We start from the raw sequence: 20954 nt of genomic DNA on the forward strand, positions 1-20954 counted from the left end.
TTCTACCTGAACGGCTCAAAGGTACATGCGATGTGTTTGGTGACGACAGACTCAGTTACTAAGATTCACATTGGATATGGTCATTATTCACTATCCAGTCCGGTCAACCTACAACCCACACAGGTTTACCCTTCTCATTCCGAATGTGCTCACCCACATTGATGGCCTGGCACTGACTATAGTCTTTTGCGACGGTTTCGAGGTCGCCGGTCAACCAAGGGACACTGTCTGAAAATTTGAGCCCAATGCCCCGAGCGCTTGCGGTGAATGTGTTCGATTCCGTGGTAAACGGACCTATACATATTTGTATCAGAAAGTCATAATTCAGGGTACTTACAATAACGAGATTTACCGTTAGACATTCCGACCCCGTCGTCGAGGTCAAGCTCGTGCGTTGCGGCGGTTGAGGAAATAAGAAGATCATTATCTCACTATCATCCTCTACATGCTGCTATTTGTAATTCTCTATTCCCTTGTCTTAACAGTGGAAGCCCTGATGTCATTATCTACGATATATGATTGTCATACTCTATGTTTAGAGGTGCATATTTGGCATTATCGATATAACATATAATGCAGCTGTTCATTTCAAAGCTATACAAATGCAAGTTAGGGGAGGATGTTCAGAGGCATGCATTACGGGTGGGACCTTGGCAATTACAGGCTGATGATTACGCATTGGGAGCAGATATTTTCTCTATCGACATGATCCACATCTCGCCTAGTCAGAGTCGGAGTCATAGCTAGGACCCTCCTGGGTCTTAGGCTTCAGAGGCTGAATGGCATTAATGGCATCCCACAGCGTAGCGCCCATGACGGGTCCGATCTGCCAGTCATGAAACCACGGCATGTTGGAGGTGCGAGTGACCAGATTATCACCCGTGCCACTGCTAACAGGGACAATTGCATATCGGACGTTCTCATCTCGCCCGTCGGGGCCATCACGCAATACTGGGGCGTATGTTCGAGAGAGCTGCCGGAAACGATCATTGCTCCATCCAGTAGCCTCCATGTTGTTAATTGCAATCACGGTCTGACTACTTCCGTTTAGTTGCTCAGACGCATAACCCTCACTTTGTCTGGCCCGCCTGGGAGCATGCCCCGTATGATAGTGGTGCTCAAAGGGGATGCCACAATGGCCACCGATGAATCCCTCTTGACACATAGGTAGGTTGTTAGATGCCACTCTAGTTGATTGACACCTTGGATTACCGATGGCGGCATTGCTCTATGGAAGGATACCACCCCAAACCGGTCATGAAGGTCATGAAGGACGGAGACGCGTGCGGCGAAATGGTGTCTGAACAGTGACGTTCTTTATTATATAGTCGGTCAGATTGGATGAAAGAGCAGTCCATAGCATGGCTAAACAACACGGCTATTATGCAACCGCCTACTGGGCGGATTATTACAATACAATTTGTCATGAAGCTGGTGTACAAATACTAGAAATCATTTCAAGCTAGACAAGCTAGGAGCAGAGCATTGCGTATGGTAGGCAATCACAGCCACGATTCTCAAACTCAGCATTATAGTAATATACCCTGACGACCAAGCCCCGTCACATCAGAGCCCCAACTCCCCGGTGTCTTCCTGCTTCACTGCTTTGGCGAGATCCCGAACTCTTCATTTGCAGCGATCGCAGGCGTTGGGTTTGTTGTTTTGTTATAGGAGTTTTCGGTGAACGTGTTTCCCGTACCCTCAAGCTCCAAAACGCGCTCGGCGTCCTCACTCAGCATGTATTCCTCCTTGTCAATATGACGGAACATGAAGTAGAAAATCACCGTGAGAACACCACCCACGATGGAGGGACCGCCGAAGACCCAGGTCAGGTAAGGATCCCTGACAACGGCGGAGCATGCGAGCCCTATGGCATAAGCCACTGCGGTGTTGAGCAGGTTGACGGCCGAGACTACTCCACGCATGTTCTTGGGGGCGCGGGAGTAGGCGATACCGTAGGCCGGGACATTGACGAACAGCTCGGAGATACCACCGAGTGCATATGGGATGGCCATCCACTGACATTTTGTTAACAATCACCAACTCCTGGGGTCGAATGCAAGGATGGATGGAGACAAGAAGACATACCCAAATGCTGATTGGTGCCACCAAAGAAACCCCGTCGGCATCCACGCATGTGTCAGAAGAACCGTACTTACCACAAGGTCCCAGTTTGTAGGCATAGTAGTTGAGAACGGTGTACCCTACGCCGCCGATGGAAGACAGGGCCAGTCCCGTGGTGATCCGAGCCACAGGGCCATATCGAATGTGGAGCCGACGAAGCAACGGATAGAGCATGTAGTTGAGGATGGGAGCGAACACGATGATACTCAGAGCATTGAAGTTGCTGATCACATCGTTGGGCACGCCGTTGGTCGTCAACATGGTGGACAAAAAGCTTGCCGCGTTACCCAACCCGTTGTCATTGAGGAACTGGATCGGGAAGAAACAGAAAATTCCTGTCGCCTGGAATGCGCGGCGGACATCCTCCACAAATTGGTCGTTCCAATGAGTCTTAAAGCGCTCGCCGTTCGCTGCAATTACTGACGGCTTGGCCGCATCCCAGAAGCCATGGCGTCCAACGCGGAAGATGCCGCCGCCAGCAAGGCAGATGCGCAGTACACGAACGACATTGAGGAGGTCGCTGCCGCCGGGCGGGTGTAAAACAAGACGTTTCCGCAGCCAGAACTAGCACCAGATTAGTCTTGGTAGTAGGGCAGTTATAGGGTCTTGAATCATGACATACCAGGAGGGCTGGCAACGGAAGATACAAAAACAGCGGCAGGATAAAGGCCAACCACCACCCGACGTATTTCTCGGCATAGGAGGTTGCGACTTGCATGAAGCCACCGATGTTGATAAGCAGATAGAACCACAACATAGCCCGCTCCGTCGTGACCTCAGGGTCGACGATAACCTTCTCGCCACTGGACAGCAGCTTGGTCCTGGCCTTGGTAGTGGGCATCTGATCCAACAGCAGAGGGGACACATTGGGCTTGAACATGGCTGCGATTATTAGTGCTGAACCTCAGCAACCGCAGAAGAGGAGAGAACCTACCGGCACCGACCGACAGCATGTACAAGGAAATGAAGAAGGGCGCTTTCGCACCCCCATTAGCAAGTAGCGTTGGAGCGGCCGCCCCAACCATCAGGACATGAGCGACCCCAAAGACGAAGACACCCCAGAAGATCATCTTGAAGCGGCCCGTATGAGCGTCGGATAGATAGCCGAACAGCATGGGAAGGACATACGCCAGCATACTGAACGACTGGTTGACGGCGTTTGCCTTCACAGTGCCCATGCCCAGGGCGCCCGCCGTCTGTTGTGTTCCCCGTGGCGGTGCACCGTAGCCATTCCCACCCACTGGCATTGGACGATTGACGAAGTTCGAGATGAGGCCCGAAACACCCAGGTACGAAGCTCGCTCGGAGAATTCGACCACACAGATGAGATAGGCTACCAGGGGGAGATTACCCGGCACACGTCGCAGCGTCGACAACTCTTCCTCGGTGGGCTCGTTCTCATCGTACTCTCCCGCTGTCGGCGACGTTTCCTCTACCACGGGAATGTCGACCTTTTCGTCATAACGCTCTTTGGAAGCTGGATGTCTGTTAACCATCTGGTCACGGGAAAGGATTCAGCTGGACATGATCCAGATCGAACGCCCAAACGTACCCATTGTGTGGAATTGCCTCTACAGGAGCAACATACAAGAGGCAAATGAAAGAAAATAAGGGGGGGAGGGGGGCAAGCGATCGAGGCTGGAACGGATCAGCGGTAGCCTGGCCTCTTTAAAGCACTCATTCCCTCTGGTTTCCCTTTGTTGGCCACGATGCAACTCGAGATATATTAATCAAAGCGGGGTGACCGGCCACATCCAATGACGGAGAGGGTAATCCGGCACAAGATATTGACTATAGTGAACGGAGATAGCAGAGGGCCTATCATGCAACGAGAAGAAAGATAAGCTTGCCATCAGGAGGCGCCTTAGCATGTGTAGCTAAGCACTACGACTAAGGTAGTTAGGGCTTGGCGCGGATGGCGTTATCCAGCTGGTTCATCCCACACGGTCTGCGAGATAACGATAGTGTACCATGTGGGCCTCAATATAGCCCGATGTAACCCTGCCTCCAAGCCATATGTTCGGAGTCCGGTGGGTCTGTGGGTATGGATGGCATCGCTTTTATTTCTCCCCGAGCATAGGCAACTGACTTTATGCATTGGCAGAGCTACTGTGTACATCCCAATACAGTGGTCTTTGAGATTTACATTGCATGCATAGAAGACTGGAAGTATTGCCGCTCCAAGTCGGCCCAGCAACCCACATGGAACGCATCGAGAATACATTCCATTCTAGAGCCAGTACGGAGTAGATCATCCGTTGTATACTGAAGTTGTGCTTCGTGTGGTCACGTGCTCCACCCCCCACTTCGCCTCAGAGGCTTGATATACTCTCCATACATTCATGGCAAGCACGACGATACAAGGCGAGTCTCATTCACTCAACGTTCCCTTTTCCACCCCACCTCATCCGGTCATACACGGCCCTACTCAAACGCGATAGAGAAGGAATACAAGAACACAAAGATCCACGTCCGGGGCCGAGCTTGGCAAGAGCTTGGCGAGATGTTCCCCGATCCGGAATGGTGGGAGACATGAGGCTATTCAAAGCCGTTGGACCTCTCCAGCCAGTGCGAGATCTTCACTTGGGGACGCCTTTACCATGCATACGAGCACCACGGTGACCAATGAGGAACCGTGACGTTTTGCTCAGCCACTTCATCGCCCTCATTTAAGGTTTCGGCAAACACGAGAGGCAAGAGAAACCTCATCGGCCCCGTCATCACAGCACATATTCGCGACCTGATCCATATCCCTCTTCTCCGTCGTGCTGGAGCCTGGACTACCGTCGTTGCGGATATCCCACCGAGTCTCAAGGATGTACAAACGAAGCGTTTTCACCAACATCACCCCCCTCCCATCCTATATCACGCGGGAGACGGTTGTAGAAGCTCTCCACAATCACTCGGAAATGATTGAACTGAACCCGTTGGTGATCCGTCACCAACCCTGTCGCCCGCCGGCCTTTGCGCCTGCGGATGAATTCCATTGTACTTGGTACGAGATGACCGACCGAATCTCGTATCTACCAGGCGGGCTGGTACAGGGCAATGTGTCCTACGCAGGCTGCTTTTACGACCTCCCGCGAGGCCTCCAGACGCATGTCTATGCCCCAACGGGCTTGGACATCCGAGAGAAATGGTCTGTATGTGGCAATATGCCGGGAGAGCCGCGAGAGCCCGTCGAACTAGGCATTCCCGATGCCCCCCGTGAAGGGCTGTACCTGCGGGAAGACGTGAACATGCGGTCGCAGATTTGGGCCACAGGGTTTGTGAAACGGACACTCAAAAAGGCCCATGCGGTGCTGGTGGACCGGTTGGTCATCAAAGCGGATCTGGAAAAGCAGCGGAAGGATTCGATGTCAGGATGTGCCTCCGACTCATTGGTCCAAAGGCCGACAAGTCTGTCTCACGATCAAAAGTCAACGCAAGGGGAGGATCCGATCTCGCCGCACCAGAATCGCTGGTCAAGGACCAGTGACATTGCCGAAGTTCCTGGCTCGTTGCAAGCGGGACAGCGACTCCATCAGCGACCAGATCACTCTGTGTATGAACTTGAATAGGGACGACCGTATGATTGCCGGTTAACTTTTCTTTTCTTTTTTTCGTTTCTTTTCGTTTCTTGTCTTTTTTCTCTTTTTACAGCGCATACACCCCTGGTGCATCTGGTAAGGTAGTCTACATGTTTCTTCTGATGTCTGTTGCTGTCATGAATTAGTACGAATATAATACTCCTGCAACACTCCAGCTGCATAACCATATTGAAGGCCTTGAAATCACAGTCAGCACTTAGACTATGCAGTGAACTAGAGTTTTGAAGTACTTATTTAGACGGGCTGGTGGCTGAGAATGTTGTATGCGAAAAATGTGTTTTAGGCCGTGGCGTTCCAAGTCTCGCTCCAGTGCACATCCCTCGCGACCATGATTCCTTCATGCCAGCTATGCTTCACGGCCTCTACAGCGGTTTAACAGACAATCGATTGGTCGGCACCAAACAAAATGGTCGGCTGGCAAGCTCCTCGCCGGCTAACCAGTCAGTTTATGACACAAGCGAAGGCTCACGATGCTTATGCCTTAGGCTGTTACCAAGAAGAAACCGAGCTCAACAATGTTTTATTATGGATCTACCGTGTACTGTATCCGATGAATGTCGAAGTCCATTTTCACAGCCACATCAGATGCTCCCGCAAGGAAAGAATCAACGTCCCTCGTCTCCTTCCACCGCGTCTAATCGTTGAGCTAGCACTTGGCAAGGCCAGTCGCCTTCCAGGTTCAAACGTTCCAATCGCTTGAAACCTTGAGATTCATAATATTGGACCAATTTGCCGTCGCCACCTGCGTAGCAATCCACCCGTAGTAATGAGACTCCAGCGCTGTTGGCAGCATGGCGTGCATGGTCCAAAAGACGTTTGCCAATCCCGTTGCCAGCACATTGTCGATCCGTGACTAACAGCCGCACATAAAGCTCAGGCTCCGAGACAGATGGCACGTAAGGCATTTTGTCTCCAATGGCAAGCGCTCCTACGACGACACCCGGCGTGTCTCCGTTCACGGTTTGGGCGTTCGTATCGGAGAGTCGATTTTGGTCCCGCACAGGTGTATCGTCAGCCACCTTGATAGCGAGCCACAGACCATGGCCAGTGGTTGCAAATTCTCTGAGTCGTTCGGGGTTTTTTGGATTCTCGGAAAACGGTGCTGCTCCCCACTGCCCGATTCTGTCCTGCGATACCAGCCATTTGACTGCAGTATCTAGGAGATGGAGCACGGCCGGGACAGAATCAACTGTTGCCCGTACGATCGCGATGTCGTGGGAACCATTGAGAGTTGTGCTTTAAACCCGTTTAGTGAGTCTCTGTGCATGCCCTTTTGCTTTTGTTCTTCCTTTGATATTGTCCCCTTCGGATCCACCTCTTCTTCGGTAGGTCGGCGCTTCGGACAATCAGACTTACTTTGATGCCATTTATTCCAGTAGTTTCGCTTTCAAGAGAGATAGATGGCTGTCAATCACCGTCTGATGTTGACTGCCATTTCTTTCCTCATCGTCGTCGTTTTGAGGATGGCGTGGGCAGGGCTCGTCCGTCCATGTGATGCTCACGTGGGACCAGAAACGAATCTGCCTATTCCTTCTTCCTTCTGCCCCCAGTGCGTCTGTCAGGGCCAATCGTGCTCGATTGGATGTGTCATGGTTTCGCTCGGCGGAGGTCCGTGACTCACGGCGATGGGACCGCCGTCGGTAGCCCGTCGACCCAGTGGGGCAGTTCGTGGAAAGAAAACCAACCCTCATCCTCATCGACCGTCAAAACCCGTTGACCCAATTTAAAGTTGCGTATTCGGTACTTGTCGTGAAAGGCTAGAAGTTCTAGTCAAACTAGTTGGAACTCAAATTTTGAACACTGTATTACGTGACTCATCTCTATTACATATTTGTTGCTTTGCTCTGGAGTAAGGGGTATAGTAGTAACCGGTATGGTAGGGGGGAATATATATAATTGTATCAGCACAGTGTCGTGTTGGGCACAAGGAGATGTATAACGATTGTATATATTTATTTATTTATTTTTTTTTTTTTAAAAAAAAATCCATGACTGATGTGAAAGACATGCTTTATTACTATATGAAAAACCGTATATCCATTTTATTAATCCTACAAAAACCTCGATGTGGTAATGGATACCATGTAAGCCCACGGGGAGCAAGAGATTCACCATGCTCTGAATAAACCCTAGGTGCCTGAACCGTTGTCGCCGCGACGCCGCAGGGTGTATGTGATCCCACGAAGCAGAACTTCCAGTGATTATGTCGCCTATCGGCTGTAATAAACATTTACATACCTCCTTCACAGCTTACTCCCCCGGGCGGCCAGCCGTTCAACTTCCGCGAATTGGTAATAATAGTCCAGGCACTGAGGATTGAGCAGGGTACCGGATGGTTTGATTTTCTTTCCGGAGACAATCTGCTTCACGGGAAGCTCAACCTTCTTCCCATTGACGGTGGTCTAAGTGTGAATCGTCAGTGTTGCTCATGGGACTCGCTGCTAGTCAGGCCTCTTGCTTACCGGAATTTCAGGAGTGTCGAAGATGAACGTCGGGACATGACGACTACTGAGCTTCTGACGAATCGCAGCCTTCACTCGACCAACCAATTCCGGGGTAAAGACCACCCCCGGCTTGAGGAGCAAAAACAACACGACCCGCTCGTCTGTGTCGGACGGTCTGCGCTGGCCGACACAGATCGAGTCCACGACCTCACTCGGAAATTCACTTTCAATGACCTGGTATATCTCCGAGGAGCCGAATCGAACGCCAGACGGGTTCAGGACCCCGTCTGCCCGGCCGTGGAAGAACAACTGCTTGGTGACCGGGTGGACTGACACAAAGTCACCGTGGGTCCAGACATCTGGCATTCTTGGTTAGTATACTATACCGATACTCACAAGCGACCAATTGCTCATATCGAGGGGGGAAGAACATACTGTCGAAGCGCGCGAAGTAGGCACCGTGATACCGTTTGTGTCCGTTCGGACCCCAAAAGCAAGCAGGCATGTTGGGAAACGCGGCGGTGGCCACAAGCTCACCGGCAGCCCCTGGCTCTACCGGGACCCCTTGAACACCCGCACCCTCGATGCTGGGATCGTAGACATCAACTGGAATCCCGAGGCTCATTCCGGCACAACCACCCACATAGACAGGAAGAAGCGAATTGCCGATGCCAAAGCACCCGGCGAGATCGGTCCCCCCCGAAATATTGTTGAGACGCACGTGCGGTGGGAAGCCCTGGTCGTAGAACCACTCAAAGAGAGACTCCGGGAGGACCATTCCAGTGCTGGTGACCATTGTCAACGAGCTCAGATTCGCGATCTGTCTCGGTTGGATGTTCGCCTTTTGGAGCTCGTACATGTATCGTGGAGAGGTGCCGAAGTGGGTGACCCTGGCCACCATGTCAGTGGAGTTTCTTGCGGTAGGTGGTAGCTATACGTCTTACCTCTGCTGTTCCGCGAGCTTAATCAGTGAGGAAAGATGCGGGAGAAAGGGACTGCCATCGTAGAGGATGACCCGGGATCCGAACAGTAGGGTTTGGATGGCCGATAGATACATGATCCAGCCGGTTGTGGTATATTGCAAGACGACACTGGCCTCGTCCAGTTCCATATGCAATTGCCCCTCCTTGTAGGCATTGAGGAGTACTCCTCCAACCGAATGCGCAATACATTTCGGCTGGCCGGTGGTCCCAGACGAATACACAATAAGGAAAGGATCACAGAATGCCATTCGCTCGAATTCTAGGGTGTTACTAGTTGATTGGGCTAAAAACGCCGCAATGGGCTGCGCCTTCGGCACATGGTTGACATCTAATGGCCGAGAAGCAAAGCGCGATTGGGAGACAATTCCCTGAAACTCACCCACGGACTGCATGCCCTTGACAACCGCCGTCATCTTTGATCGCAGGTCGATTGTCTTGCCATTATACACGGCCTGGTCGTCCATAAATAACAGGCGAGGGCGAATCTGTAACAGTCGGTCCAAGATCCCCTTCACGCCCATGTCCGTTGAGCTAGAGGAGAAAATGGCACCCAGCGCCGTGGTAGCCAAGAAGACTAGCAACGTGTCGATGCTGTTGCTGGCGCAGATCGCGATGCGATCGCCCTTCTTGACCCCATGTGCTTTCATTGCTTGCATTAACCGACCCGTTCGACTTCGGAGTGCTTTCCACGTAAGAGGCACGGCGGCTGTGCCCTCGCGGACCTCAACCACGGCGATCTTCTCGTCTTCCTTGCCTGTCGTGGATCTTCCATCCCCGGACGCCGAGAAAAGTAGGTTCTCCGCAAAGTTCAGCTGAATCCCCGAAAACCAGTGAGGAATGCTATCCATCCGGGCGGATTCATTGACAACGGAGGCATAACTCCCCTCGTGAATAAGATTGGCGTATTTCCAACAGAAGTCCCAGAAGGTGGCTCGCTGGGTAATGGAAAAGTTATGGAGATCATGGTATCCCTATCTTCAGTTAAATATCGCGGGCTGAAAAACACAGCCAATTCATCTACCGACCTGGAAGTGTTGCCCAGTGTGCTTCTCCAGAGCCCGTCGGAATTGCCCCATCTGGGTGGACTCTGGGTCTGGATGCTCCCAGAGCTTGCGTGGAGATGCTTGAGGGGCCATTGAGTGATGATTATGCAAAATGCGTCGACGCTGTTTCACCGGACATAGGAATCCTACGATGTATGGCGTATGTGTCTTATATGGGGCCATACCTGGGGAAATAAGCACCCATGTGGGACCTATTTCGTGGCTCCGAGGGCGCTCGGATTGGCAGGATCTACACCGGCAGTTGCGATAGAAGCACCTGAGAGACACATCCGTCCTCTTTGGACAACATCGCCTCCAGTCGGTGGGCCACTGTCTCCGGGCCAATCCTGCCAATACACGCCACACAGGCGAGCATTCTCGGAGTGTACTCGCCGCCAGGATATTCCCGAGGTCGTTTGTCGGTGGCCCGTTGAGGGTCCCACGCGAATCGATAGGCCCCACAGATCGCCAAAAGAATTAAGAGTTGCGCATCAAGTATAAGTTCGACCCTTCTGAACGGTATAGTCGGCGCATCGAATTCTGTTCAGCTTGCCTTTCTGTTTGTTCACTTGCATCCTCAACATACCTCACGGCCAAATGGCGGCATTCAAACACCTTGTCCGGTTTGCAATCGGCGAGCAACAGTACTATGGAGAACTCATTAGGACCGACAACAACCGGTTTATTGTGCAACAGTTCGAGGGAAACCCCTTCGATGGACTGGTATTGACAGACAAGGTCCACACCGTGAGCAGTGTAGGTATACGATTACGTCCAGGGCTCGCACGGGAACACCATCATTGATATCTCTGCAGCTCCTATCCCCAATCGAAAATACTCCCCTCGTCATCTGTATCGGGCTCAACTACAAGGAACATGCCAAAGAAGCCAATGTAGGTTTTAGCTAGCAGCAATCTGTCCATACGAACCCCCTCGAGCCACACGTTGTGAGTAGTAACTAACAGAGCACACTCTGCAGCTGACTGTCCCAACCTATCCTCCGGTGTTCACCAAGCCTGCCGATGCCCTCACGGGTCCCTTCGAGCCCATTCCTATCCATCCCGACGCTCAATCACATCTCGACTACGAAGGTGAACTGACCGTCGTTATCGGCAAGGATGCCAAAAACATCGCGGCCGAGAACGCCTTAGACTACGTCCTCGGTTACACCGCTGGAAACGATCTCTCTGCTCGCAACTTCCAGATTCCGGAGGCGTCTGCGGGCCAGTTCTGTTATGCCAAGTCCTTCGACAAGTTCGCACCGATCGGACATGCTCTCATCGCCCCGCAGGAGATCAACGATCCCCAGGGACTCGGTTTGGTCACGAGAGTGAACGGCGTGGTAAAGCAAAGTACCAATACCAGTGATATGATCTGGGGGGTGAGAGAAATTGTCAGTCATTTGTCAAGGGGCACGACTCTGAGGAAGGGTACCGTTATTATGACGGGAACGCCATCGGGCGTAGGGTTCTTTCGGAAGGAGTTTTTGAAAGATGGCGACGTGGTTGAAGTGGACCTCGGGGGTGTGGCGAAGGTGCAGAATACGATTAGCTATCAGTAGTTTCACTAGAGGTGCCCAAGAGAACCTCTCCCAATTTATGATGCAGGATCCTAGAGTTCAGGCAGCCCAGATCATAACGATACATTTGTATGGCCAGTTCAGTTCTTGAACACGTACTCCACGTTGGGTGCTTAGGAAATGGGGCTTAGCTAGCACGTGGGACCTATGGATTCCCGCCGTATCATGGAGTCTCTTGCCAGCGGCCACGCGAGGAAGAGAGACAGCCCAGTTGGATACCCCGTGCTCCTCTACCGTTCTATGGTACATGTATAGATCCCACAGTCGTTAAAGGCAGTAACCAAGGAGATGGTGCGGGGAAGGAAACGCTGCCTCCTTGCAACAACCATATGAGTCGAGGGATCTACATATTTCCTGACTATGTGGCCATACCAAGGAACAATCTTATTTTATCAATGAACAATGACAGCAATACCCCTATCGGATACCTAGGCATACGCCCACGATACCCTCCATCCTACCCAGGCAGCCCTCATCTACCTTTCTCACCTCCTAGCAATGACCAATCACCCTGGTATGTTGTTGCCACTCAGCCGAGTTGTTCCAGATCAAGGTGCGCTATGTGAAGTGTATCTAGAGGTGGGCACAGTAGCTGGGGCCAATCTGGCTGTGATCACCTGTGACAAGTCTATCTTCACTAGTGACGGAGCGGAACCGTGGCCTGAGGGCGACACTGAATGGGATCGAAACAATGTAAGAATAACGGATCGGCGCCTGATGTGTGGTTCACATTGGCTTCAGTCATATCGCTTTATCGACTAATCTTCAGTACACAACCGCTCAAGAGTTATGCGCAGCTTGGTGACGGCCGCCGAACCTATATCAGCCAAATCATCTCTATGATGGAGATGGGTGAGCCGATCCTTTAGATCTGACGCCATTTTCACATCGAGTGGCATCTGACGAACCAGCATGACATCTGCCGGCTGTCAATTGAAGCTAAGATGACCACTGAGTATGCTTTACATTCTGCCACGGGTACCAAAACAGATGAATCGAGAATATATCGGATTCTGTACGGTTTGTGAACATCAGGGTATGGGAAGAATTTGATCCAGCGTCTGTCCACGTCGATGGCGCCAACAGAGACGAACAAGGAAAATCAAAATAGATCTGGCAAATTCTCCACGAACGCCAGTAGAGTGGCTGAAAGGTTCTGAGCTATTTTCCAATGGCTTATCTTCCCTAGCAGGTCGATGATTATGAAAAGGGGGCCAGATTCCAGTCTTCCCAGTTGAATTCCACGAGTCACTTCACAGAAGAGTTTCGTCTGGTTGATCCCTAACATTCTCAATTCCGGGAAATCTAAATCTTCAGAATCGCCATCGATCGGAGGTTCGTTGATCCGGAACTGAGTAAAAGATGCCCATGCGATGCCACAATAGTACAATGCCATAGGCACATGGACCGCTGGCTCCGCACCCACCGCAATGGACTGGAAGTGTCTCTGAACCAAGGCTGCGTGAAGGAGCGTGCGTTTCGCATCCACTGACCTTACCCAGGCCTCTGCGTACGGACGCTTTTGTTGCGATACCGTCTCGCCCTCTCGTCCGCATGCACATTCCAGGTCGTCAAAACGGGTATATAGGTGCATGAAGGTCGAGTGCCAGAGGATCATGAGGCAGAAGGGGTCCTGGGTCCTGTTGGCGTGCAGCGTGCTTCGTGGGTCGTGGTTGACGCGCCTTAGATACCACTGGGTCAATAATTTCTGGCAGTTTTGAACAATGGCCGGCCGAGTACCCCCAGAATCGCGATTCTCGTGGGCTAACGCACCGATGGATTCTAGGGTCGCATAGGACTCGAAATCATCGCCTTGTCCTGTTTCGACCGATAGTGAAAGTGGATCCGTGTCGGCTGGAGATGGTGGGATGTGAACCGGTGTCCGTATGGATATCAGCTCCCGTTTCCAGGCGGCCGCATTGGGCGCCATGAACACGTTTGGGGGAGATAATTTTGGCACCTTTTCAACTCCGTGCCGGAGAATCGGTTCGTGATTGTGGAGCTTAGCCACTTCCACATCATGAATGTAGATGCCTAGAACAATACTAGACAAGGAATCATTAATTTCGAGACTTATGGTTGGTCGCTACGCTCGTACCGTTTCTTCTCCTCATTTCGCGCCCAGGATCTCCATGCTCCTTCCAGTTCCTCGTAGTTATCATCTATATTGATCAGATGTGCTCTGGGATCATCCGCCAGATTAAATAGCCTCGCTTTGCGTGCCCACTGTCTGAGTCAGTCCGCGAATTCTCTCGCTGGGTCCGAAGGACTCACTGCCACTATACTCCCATGAAAGATGTCGATTCCAGTCAAGTCCTTCGGTCTCTGGATACCGATTAGTAGAGTTGAGCCCTAGCTGAAGAACGGGACCCTGTAACATACCCCAACCAGGAGGCCAAAGGTTTGACCTATTAACGCCGCCTGTAAAGAAATAATCGATAAACCCTTCCTCGCGGAGATATGAGTCTCCCACTGCAATGTCCGTCAGAACCTACGCCGCGACAGACATCATGAAAATGGCATATGGACATACGGAGGCCAAAATTGCTTTCTGCATCCGTTCAAACATGCTTATGCCATGGGTCATTGCCCGCTCCGACCCAAGAAACAGACTCCCGATCGAGCAGATGGAGAGGAGCAGAATGGCATTGTTCTGGGAGGGTTGAAATGTTGGCACATGAAGCAAAGGAAATATGGACTGGAAGTGTGTAAAATAGGCCTGGAGACAAAGGTTCTGTTGGGACTGTCAGGAAATGAAGTCCTTCTCATGGAGAGGCACTTACCAGGAATCCCGTGGAGGGTAGAATTCCCGGTTGGATCCGTTGTCTGAGGCTCTCAGCAAGTCTCTGTCGGTACGATTCGTCGGCAAAAATGCGGATCTGGCCTGGGTCATTGGTGCTTGGATCGCCCCGATCTGGTGTTGTCTGGCCGGACGATATCGCTGTTTCGGAGAAGGTATGCCATCTTCGCTGAACTGGCCCCGGTGCGCCACCCCCGGTGCGGGCAGCGTCGTGTGCACGGAGCTCCGTCGATTCCAGCAATGACTGATTCAGCGCATCCAGGTCGAAATCTGCTCCTGTTAACCACGATGTCCAGTCCAGATCCCCCGGCCCGTCCCATATGACCGGCCAGGGGCCATTGCAAGCCGGGACGGGATCGTCCATCGCCGTGGAGGCAAAATGGGCCATGGGAACATCCGGTCCGCCGGTGGTTGGGCCCTCTTCGGCGGCCATGTCGTCGGGATACGGTCCAAACGGGGGTGTTAACCCCGATCCTGTGTTGTGATCCGGACGTACCTGCAGCTCTAGCGCCAGCTGCTCTTGTATGGGAGCCGTTTGTTGAACACCGGCCATCGCGGATGTTTGCATGAACCCACTCGGGTGCTCATTCGGGCCCAGCGAGGAGGTACCTCCCATGGTGATTCTCGTAGCCTCGTTCATTGGTCCACTCGGCTGAGTCTGACCATGCTGCAATCTCGTATGGCGTAATAAGGAGTCCCTATTGAGTACCCATTAACCGGACTCATCTCGAGCCACAGAGGGTAGGCGTACTGTCTGACATAGACCTTGCCACAGCGCTCGCACGTAAACGGCCTCTCTTTGGTGTGCGAGCGGAAATGGCGGGCCAGGTGCTCCGCCTTTTTAAACGACTGAGAACAAATCGAACAAATTCTTTCCTCCTGGGAGGTTTTGCGTCGGCGACACCTCTCGCGGTTCGCATGGGGTGGCATTGCACTTTGCGTCGGGATTTAATTAGGGACTACGGCGACGCGATGATCGATTAGTTTCCCTTAGAGCCCGGCAAAGGGGGTTTGCAGTAGTTCGTCGGGTAGTAGTCAGCCCAAGGCAAAAAGAAAGACCCAATGTTACGGGGGGGGTGGAAAGTACGGGTGCATCACGGTGGGTCCCGTGCCACCGCTAGTACTGAAGTGGTCCCCCGCGCGGGCGCATCCTCGGTAACATACATACCGGAGACTAGTACTACTCCTCGTAGTACTAGTACTCAGTAGTGCTCCCGAGGTAGTACTACTACGGTATAGTGCGCCGTATTCAAGTACAGTACACAGTACGCGGTACACCGTCACCCGTCTCACCGCCCAACAGCCACGTGACAAGGGGGGCCATCCAGGGTCCATTGATTTGTTGGATTACGGGAACGGGAAAAGACCGAATCAATCCCTGGGCCACTCCTGCGTACGATCCAACTCGGTTGGGAGTTACAATGGAATCAACCAATTTCATCTTTTGTAAATTACAAGCTGCAGTGACTCGATCTGCTGGACAATATTCATAGAGTTTCATACTTGGAGAATACATGCTCCAAGTCCGCAAACTCCCGGAGGATGGTCGCCTTGCGCTTCTCGGAGCGGGGGACGATGCGACAAGGAAATGGGTTGGCCGAGATGATGAACCCTTCGCTGTATGCAGTCCTCGGATTGATATCGGTCTCAATCGGCTGGCCACTGGGGTCCACCGCCTTCTGGAACTCAAACGCCCACAGGAGCTTGCAAATGCCCAGGAAAATGTTCCGCTCCCCCAGGTGCATGCCGGGACACACGCGGCGCCCATTCCCATAGGCGTAGTGATCTCGAGCCTCAGGATCACTGGCAGTGAAATATTCAGAGGCCAGCTTGGTATAGCCCGCGTAATGCTCGGGATCAAAGACATCGGGATTGGCATACCGCTTGTCGTCATGATGCAACTCCCACATATTAATCATCACGGTTGCTCCTTTGGGCAACAGCTTGCCGTCGATCCATTGATCTGATCTTTCGTCAGTGACCATCCCAAATGCCAGAGAGGAACATGGAGTGCTTCCTTACCCTCCGTCAGAACACGAGGTATACCCAGACCACCCACCGGACGCCACCTCTGCGCCTCCTTCACCACCTGGGTGACATACGGCAGGTTGGCAAAGTCGGACCAGACCGGGGTCCGGGTCTCGTCCACGACGCGGTCAATCTCTTGTTGCGCTTTCTTTTGGATCTCGGGCCACTGGACCAAAGCATGTATGCAGGTGTTGATCACCGAAGAAGAGGTATCCGATCCCCCTTCCAATGCCACCCCCCCGAGAAAATACAGCTGGTGGTCGTTGAGACCCAACTTCCCGTTTTGGTCCAACACGTTATCCATGAAACACCCGCGGCTACCAGCCGTCTTCCAACGATGCATGACATGTCTCACAATCTCCCCGTAGAGATCCACCATTTCCCGCTGGACCTCCGCGGTTCGGCTTTTCCAGTTCCCGAGCAATCGTTCGGGGATATATTGAAGAAGCGGGAACACATCGACCGGAGGGGTGGATCCAATCTCCATGATTTTCGACCAGTGGTCCATTAACTGGTAGAGCTTTTGCATGTGGGCGGTATCAAAGGACGGCGTTCGTATACCGAAAACTACCAGGACGGCACAGGTCAGCTCATGGAGACATCGCACGTTGATGATCATCACACTCACGCAGGCTCATGATAATACTGTTGCTAAAGCGTTTGGCGTGGAGCATATACTGATCGGGATAGACAATAAAGTCTCGTAGCATCTGGACCGCCTCCGCGTTTTGGGTTTCGATGTGTACCTTGTCACACCGAGAGGACATGAATTCTTGGTGGAGCAACCGTCGGAACAGTTTCCATTCTGCCCCGGCGTCCATGAAGAGCAGATGATCCCCACCGGTGATGGTGTCAGCCACTAATAAGTCGGGCCGTTTGCTGGAGATGGAGCTGTTTTTATCGAGCACCTCTTTGATAATTCTCCGATCGCTGAGAATGATCAACGTGTTGGAGCCGATTTTCAGAGAGAACATGCCACCATATTTCTTAGCTAGCTCAATAAAACTGTGGAGACCCGTTAGCGCTCCGTCCGTTGGACAAGTGTATCATCTCTTTGGTGACCAGTCCTTACGTGAAATGTGCTCCCTTGCGTGGTATCAAATGGGCATTCCCGATGATTGGCACCGTTGGTGGCCCTGCAACGATCTAGGATGAGCAGTTGATCGCACGACCGGAAGGCAGCAAGACATAACTGACCAGGTGGAAGATTTTTCTCTCGTCGGCCCAGGAAGAGAAGCGCATAAAGGATGGCGAGAGGAGCTACCCCAAGCACCATTTTGAGGATTAGGAAAGCCATGGCGTGGAGAGAATGTCTGATGGACGAGGCAGGGTCTGCGTTCTGTGTAGGTTGAGGGCACACGACTGCATGCTTCAAGAAAGCATTACGAGAACCACTTCGACCTTAGGGACCCATTTTGCGCTAATTTATGTACTCGGTACATCCCCAGGGGGTTGAAGATCATGAATCCACATCCCCGCAAGTTCACCCGCACGGCATCTTCCCGAACAGGAAGTTCGCCGTCCCCACGGCCGTTGGCAGTTTTTCGGGACGCTCTCTACCAATCGGTGGCGAGGCATTTCGTAACGCCCTCCACATGCTTTAGAGCCGGGTGATTGCCGTTTTCATGGAATGTAGATCGAATGAACATGGGGTAGCAGGAGGATTCGGCGTTTTCGTGGCAAAACCCGCGGCCACCTATTAATACCGAGGGGACTACATACAGGGTCATAACAAATGACTTCACAACTTGCGTAAAGCATTCACACTCTCACTGAGTCTCTTTCTCTCGCTCTCTTGCTACGCTTTCAGCTCAGAGGCATAAGGTACCAACCGATTCTGCACATTGTGCTACGTTGGAGGTGTGGCGTGCCCGGGGCTGACCGCAAGTTACAGATCGTCTTAGGTGTCATTCAGCCATGGATAACCTGATGGGATCCTCGACCAATGACGAACCATCGCCATCCCTTCTGGCGGAGGGCCCTGTGCTCGTGGTCGGTGCAGGTCCTATTGGATTGCTTACCGCTTATCAGCTAGCCAAGCGTGGGATTCGCACCATCTTAGTCGAGCGCAACCACGACACGACGAGATGGCCGAAGATGGATATCACTAACCCGCGTTCAATGGAATTATTGAACCATATTGGGCTCGCAGAGGATCTCAAAAAATTAGGTTTGCTAGCTCCCTCCAATGATCCCCTCCACCAGTGGATTCTCTCTAATGCGGTCCCCCCAGGAGTCGAGGAGAGATTTTCTTTGGATTGCCTGTTTTCCACCGGACTTTCGGATGGAGGCGAGGTGTTAGCCAAATGGGTATTTGCAGCATTTCCGGGGAGACCAGGACGCACGAAAACTAACCTCAGAGGGTAGGATTTACCATCGCCATCGGAAATGCGCCGACGGATTCATGAAAGGAATGACGGATCCATGCCCAGCCAAGCATGGCTCCGATGCTCCCAGATACTGTTCGAAGCCTGGCTCAAACCAATCGTGGAAGCGCATCCATTGGTGAAGTGCTTCTCTGGGATGAAGTTTGAGCGTCTCTCAGAGCATGCGGACCACGTGCAATCGACGATCACGCATGTGGATACAGGTGTAGCGCATCTCGTTCGATCCCAGTATGTCATCGGCTGTGATGGTGCCGGAAGTCGGGTGAGAAAATCAGCAGACATCAATCTCACTGGGGCGCCGATGTAAGTGTGAGATCGGGTAGTGAGGGATGCTCGCAATGACTAACAGAACTGGGTCTGCAGTGGCAACCGAAATTTACTCGTTCACTTCAAGTCCTCGGATTTAGGCATTCTACATCGTCAGGGCCAATTCTGGCATTTGTTCCTGTCGACGGGGGCTTGCGTCATCAACCAGGACGAGAAGGATACCTGGACGATCCACATGCCCCTGGCACCTGAGGTGGACTTAGAGACTCTGAATGCTGAGGAAATGGTGTTTGCGGCTCTGGGAGATGCGGGCGAGCCCCAACGATTTACAATTGACAAAATACTCGTCACCAGCGCGTGGCATGCCAATCTGTCCGTTGCGGACAACTACTCGACCAAGAGCAGGAGGGTACTTTTGGCTGGGGATTCAGGTAGTTCACCGGATTCGATCTTGTGCATCGGAGACTGACAGACACCATAGCTCACCAGAATATTCCATTTGGGGGGTACGGGATGAACACGGGACTGGGGGATGCCTACGATCTCGGCTGGAAATTAGCAATGGTACTCCAGGGACAATGCGGAGAAAAGTTACTCGAATCATACGAGATTGAACGACGCCCCGTGGCCATTCGAAATGTCGCGATGTCAGGCACCAACGTAGAGATGCACATGAAATACGTCAGTTGGGTCCGCGACGAGCCCGTGGGCACGGTACGGAGTGAAACGCCTGCTGGAAAACACCTGCGGGAGCGAATTCGATCGCACGTCCTCGCTCACGACGGCGAAAATAAATATCTCGGCATCGAAATGGGCTATCGACACACGGCGTCCCCCGTTATTGTTCCGGATGGCGATCCCAAGGAACAGCCGATTTGGACGGCGAGAGACTACTTTCCTTCAACTTGGCCTGGTGCTCGTGCTCCCCACGTGTATCTCAATGACGACGTGACCTCGATCTTCGATCGTTTTGGGTTCGATTTCACAGTGGTAGACTTTACCGAGGAGGGACATGTGGGTGAAGAGTTCTCTGTCATTGCCTCTGGCTTGGGAATACCACTTTCTGTACTCCATCTCCCCCAAGAGAAGCATGCACGACAGGTCTGGGAGCGTGATGTCGTACTGGTCCGCCCAGATCATCATGTCTCCTGGCGAAGCATCCGTCGAAACCCCCAAGCCGCGTGGAGATTGAAAACGCCCTTTTGATCAGCAGCGGTAGACGATAAGCAATCGTGATAGCTGAAGAATGTAGAACCTTCATGCAAGCTACCAGCTAACGAAGTTTTATTTCGAATCAAAACACGTATCGGACAGGAAAACCTTCTCTGACAACCTCGCCAAACTGACCCTTGCAACAAGGTCCACTATAACCTCCCGTCGCCGCCCTGGTGGCCACAAGGCCGTTCTTATGAGTTCATGCATGTCTATTATCGGTACCTGACGACGTCTCATGCCGAGTTCTAGTGCCTGGCGGTAGTACACACGGATTTAGATTCTTTCAGAGGGCTAGATTATTATTTGATGAATACAAACTACTTTTAGTCAACAAAGTCGTATATGGAAACCGTGGTATTCGACCACGAGTAGCGTTGCCAGTCCATTTGAATCCCCACAGGAAATAGATATGCAAAGGGTCTTTGATCGTGCCGATTGGGCCAGAGCCAATACCATTGGGTGTCGAATCTTATCATCTGTCTCCATCCAGCCCA

At 52.2% G+C, this 20954-nt stretch overlaps 8 protein-coding genes across 8 annotated transcripts; 3 read left to right on the forward strand and 5 right to left on the reverse strand.

Moving 5' to 3' along the window:
• Positions 1 to 103: 103 nt before the first annotated feature.
• ABOM_005609 (uncharacterized protein) lies at positions 104 to 362 on the reverse strand (the record flags this gene model as incomplete). The annotated part of the gene is made up of 2 exons (XM_022532738.1): positions 104 to 294; positions 353 to 362. 2 exons carry the CDS (start codon positions 360 to 362, stop codon positions 104 to 106), a joined length of 201 nt encoding a protein of 66 aa, XP_022389102.1.
• Positions 363 to 721: 359 nt separating this feature from the next.
• ABOM_005610 (oligopeptide transporter) lies at positions 722 to 3680 on the reverse strand (the record flags this gene model as incomplete). Its single annotated transcript, XM_022532739.1, has 6 exons — positions 722 to 1037; positions 1624 to 2018; positions 2089 to 2688; positions 2747 to 3006; positions 3059 to 3601; positions 3677 to 3680. 6 exons carry the CDS (start codon positions 3678 to 3680, stop codon positions 722 to 724), a joined length of 2118 nt encoding a protein of 705 aa, XP_022389047.1.
• A 1260-nt stretch (positions 3681 to 4940) lies between these two features.
• ABOM_005611 (uncharacterized protein) lies at positions 4941 to 5684 on the forward strand (the record flags this gene model as incomplete). Its single annotated transcript, XM_022532740.1, has 1 exon — positions 4941 to 5684. One exon carries the CDS (start codon positions 4941 to 4943, stop codon positions 5682 to 5684), a length of 744 nt encoding a protein of 247 aa, XP_022389046.1.
• A 635-nt stretch (positions 5685 to 6319) lies between these two features.
• ABOM_005612 (acetoacetyl-CoA synthase) lies at positions 6320 to 10277 on the reverse strand (the record flags this gene model as incomplete). The annotated part of the gene is made up of 6 exons (XM_022532741.1): positions 6320 to 6950; positions 7962 to 8116; positions 8177 to 8517; positions 8594 to 9048; positions 9103 to 10112; positions 10167 to 10277. The coding sequence occupies 6 exons, from the start codon at positions 10275 to 10277 to the stop codon at positions 6320 to 6322; spliced, it is 2703 nt and encodes a 900-aa protein (XP_022389117.1).
• Positions 10278 to 10733: 456 nt separating this feature from the next.
• Positions 10734 to 11745, forward strand: ABOM_005613 (fumarylacetoacetate hydrolase family protein; the record flags this gene model as incomplete). Its single annotated transcript, XM_022532742.1, has 3 exons — positions 10734 to 10940; positions 11000 to 11077; positions 11164 to 11745. Coding segments are annotated over 3 exons (867 nt in total), but the record flags the coding sequence as incomplete, so codon positions are not given.
• A 1120-nt stretch (positions 11746 to 12865) lies between these two features.
• Positions 12866 to 15179, reverse strand: ABOM_005614 (uncharacterized protein; the record flags this gene model as incomplete). Its single annotated transcript, XM_022532743.1, has 6 exons — positions 12866 to 13808; positions 13862 to 13989; positions 14038 to 14088; positions 14146 to 14235; positions 14297 to 14497; positions 14547 to 15179. The coding sequence occupies 6 exons, from the start codon at positions 15177 to 15179 to the stop codon at positions 12866 to 12868; spliced, it is 2046 nt and encodes a 681-aa protein (XP_022389049.1).
• Positions 15180 to 16050: 871 nt separating this feature from the next.
• On the reverse strand, positions 16051 to 17888 carry ABOM_005615 (cytochrome P450; the record flags this gene model as incomplete). The annotated part of the gene is made up of 5 exons (XM_022532744.1): positions 16051 to 16526; positions 16586 to 17158; positions 17220 to 17596; positions 17664 to 17727; positions 17789 to 17888. 5 exons carry the CDS (start codon positions 17886 to 17888, stop codon positions 16051 to 16053), a joined length of 1590 nt encoding a protein of 529 aa, XP_022389048.1.
• Positions 17889 to 18487: 599 nt separating this feature from the next.
• Positions 18488 to 20451, forward strand: ABOM_005616 (uncharacterized protein; the record flags this gene model as incomplete). Its single annotated transcript, XM_022532745.1, has 4 exons — positions 18488 to 18901; positions 18959 to 19281; positions 19342 to 19676; positions 19727 to 20451. Coding segments are annotated over 4 exons (1797 nt in total), but the record flags the coding sequence as incomplete, so codon positions are not given.
• Positions 20452 to 20954: the final 503 nt, after the last annotated feature.

Source organism: Aspergillus bombycis (genome assembly GCF_001792695.1).
Source record: "Aspergillus bombycis strain NRRL26010 chromosome Unknown contig00043, whole genome shotgun sequence".
NCBI lineage: Eukaryota > Fungi > Ascomycota > Eurotiomycetes > Eurotiales > Aspergillaceae > Aspergillus > Aspergillus bombycis.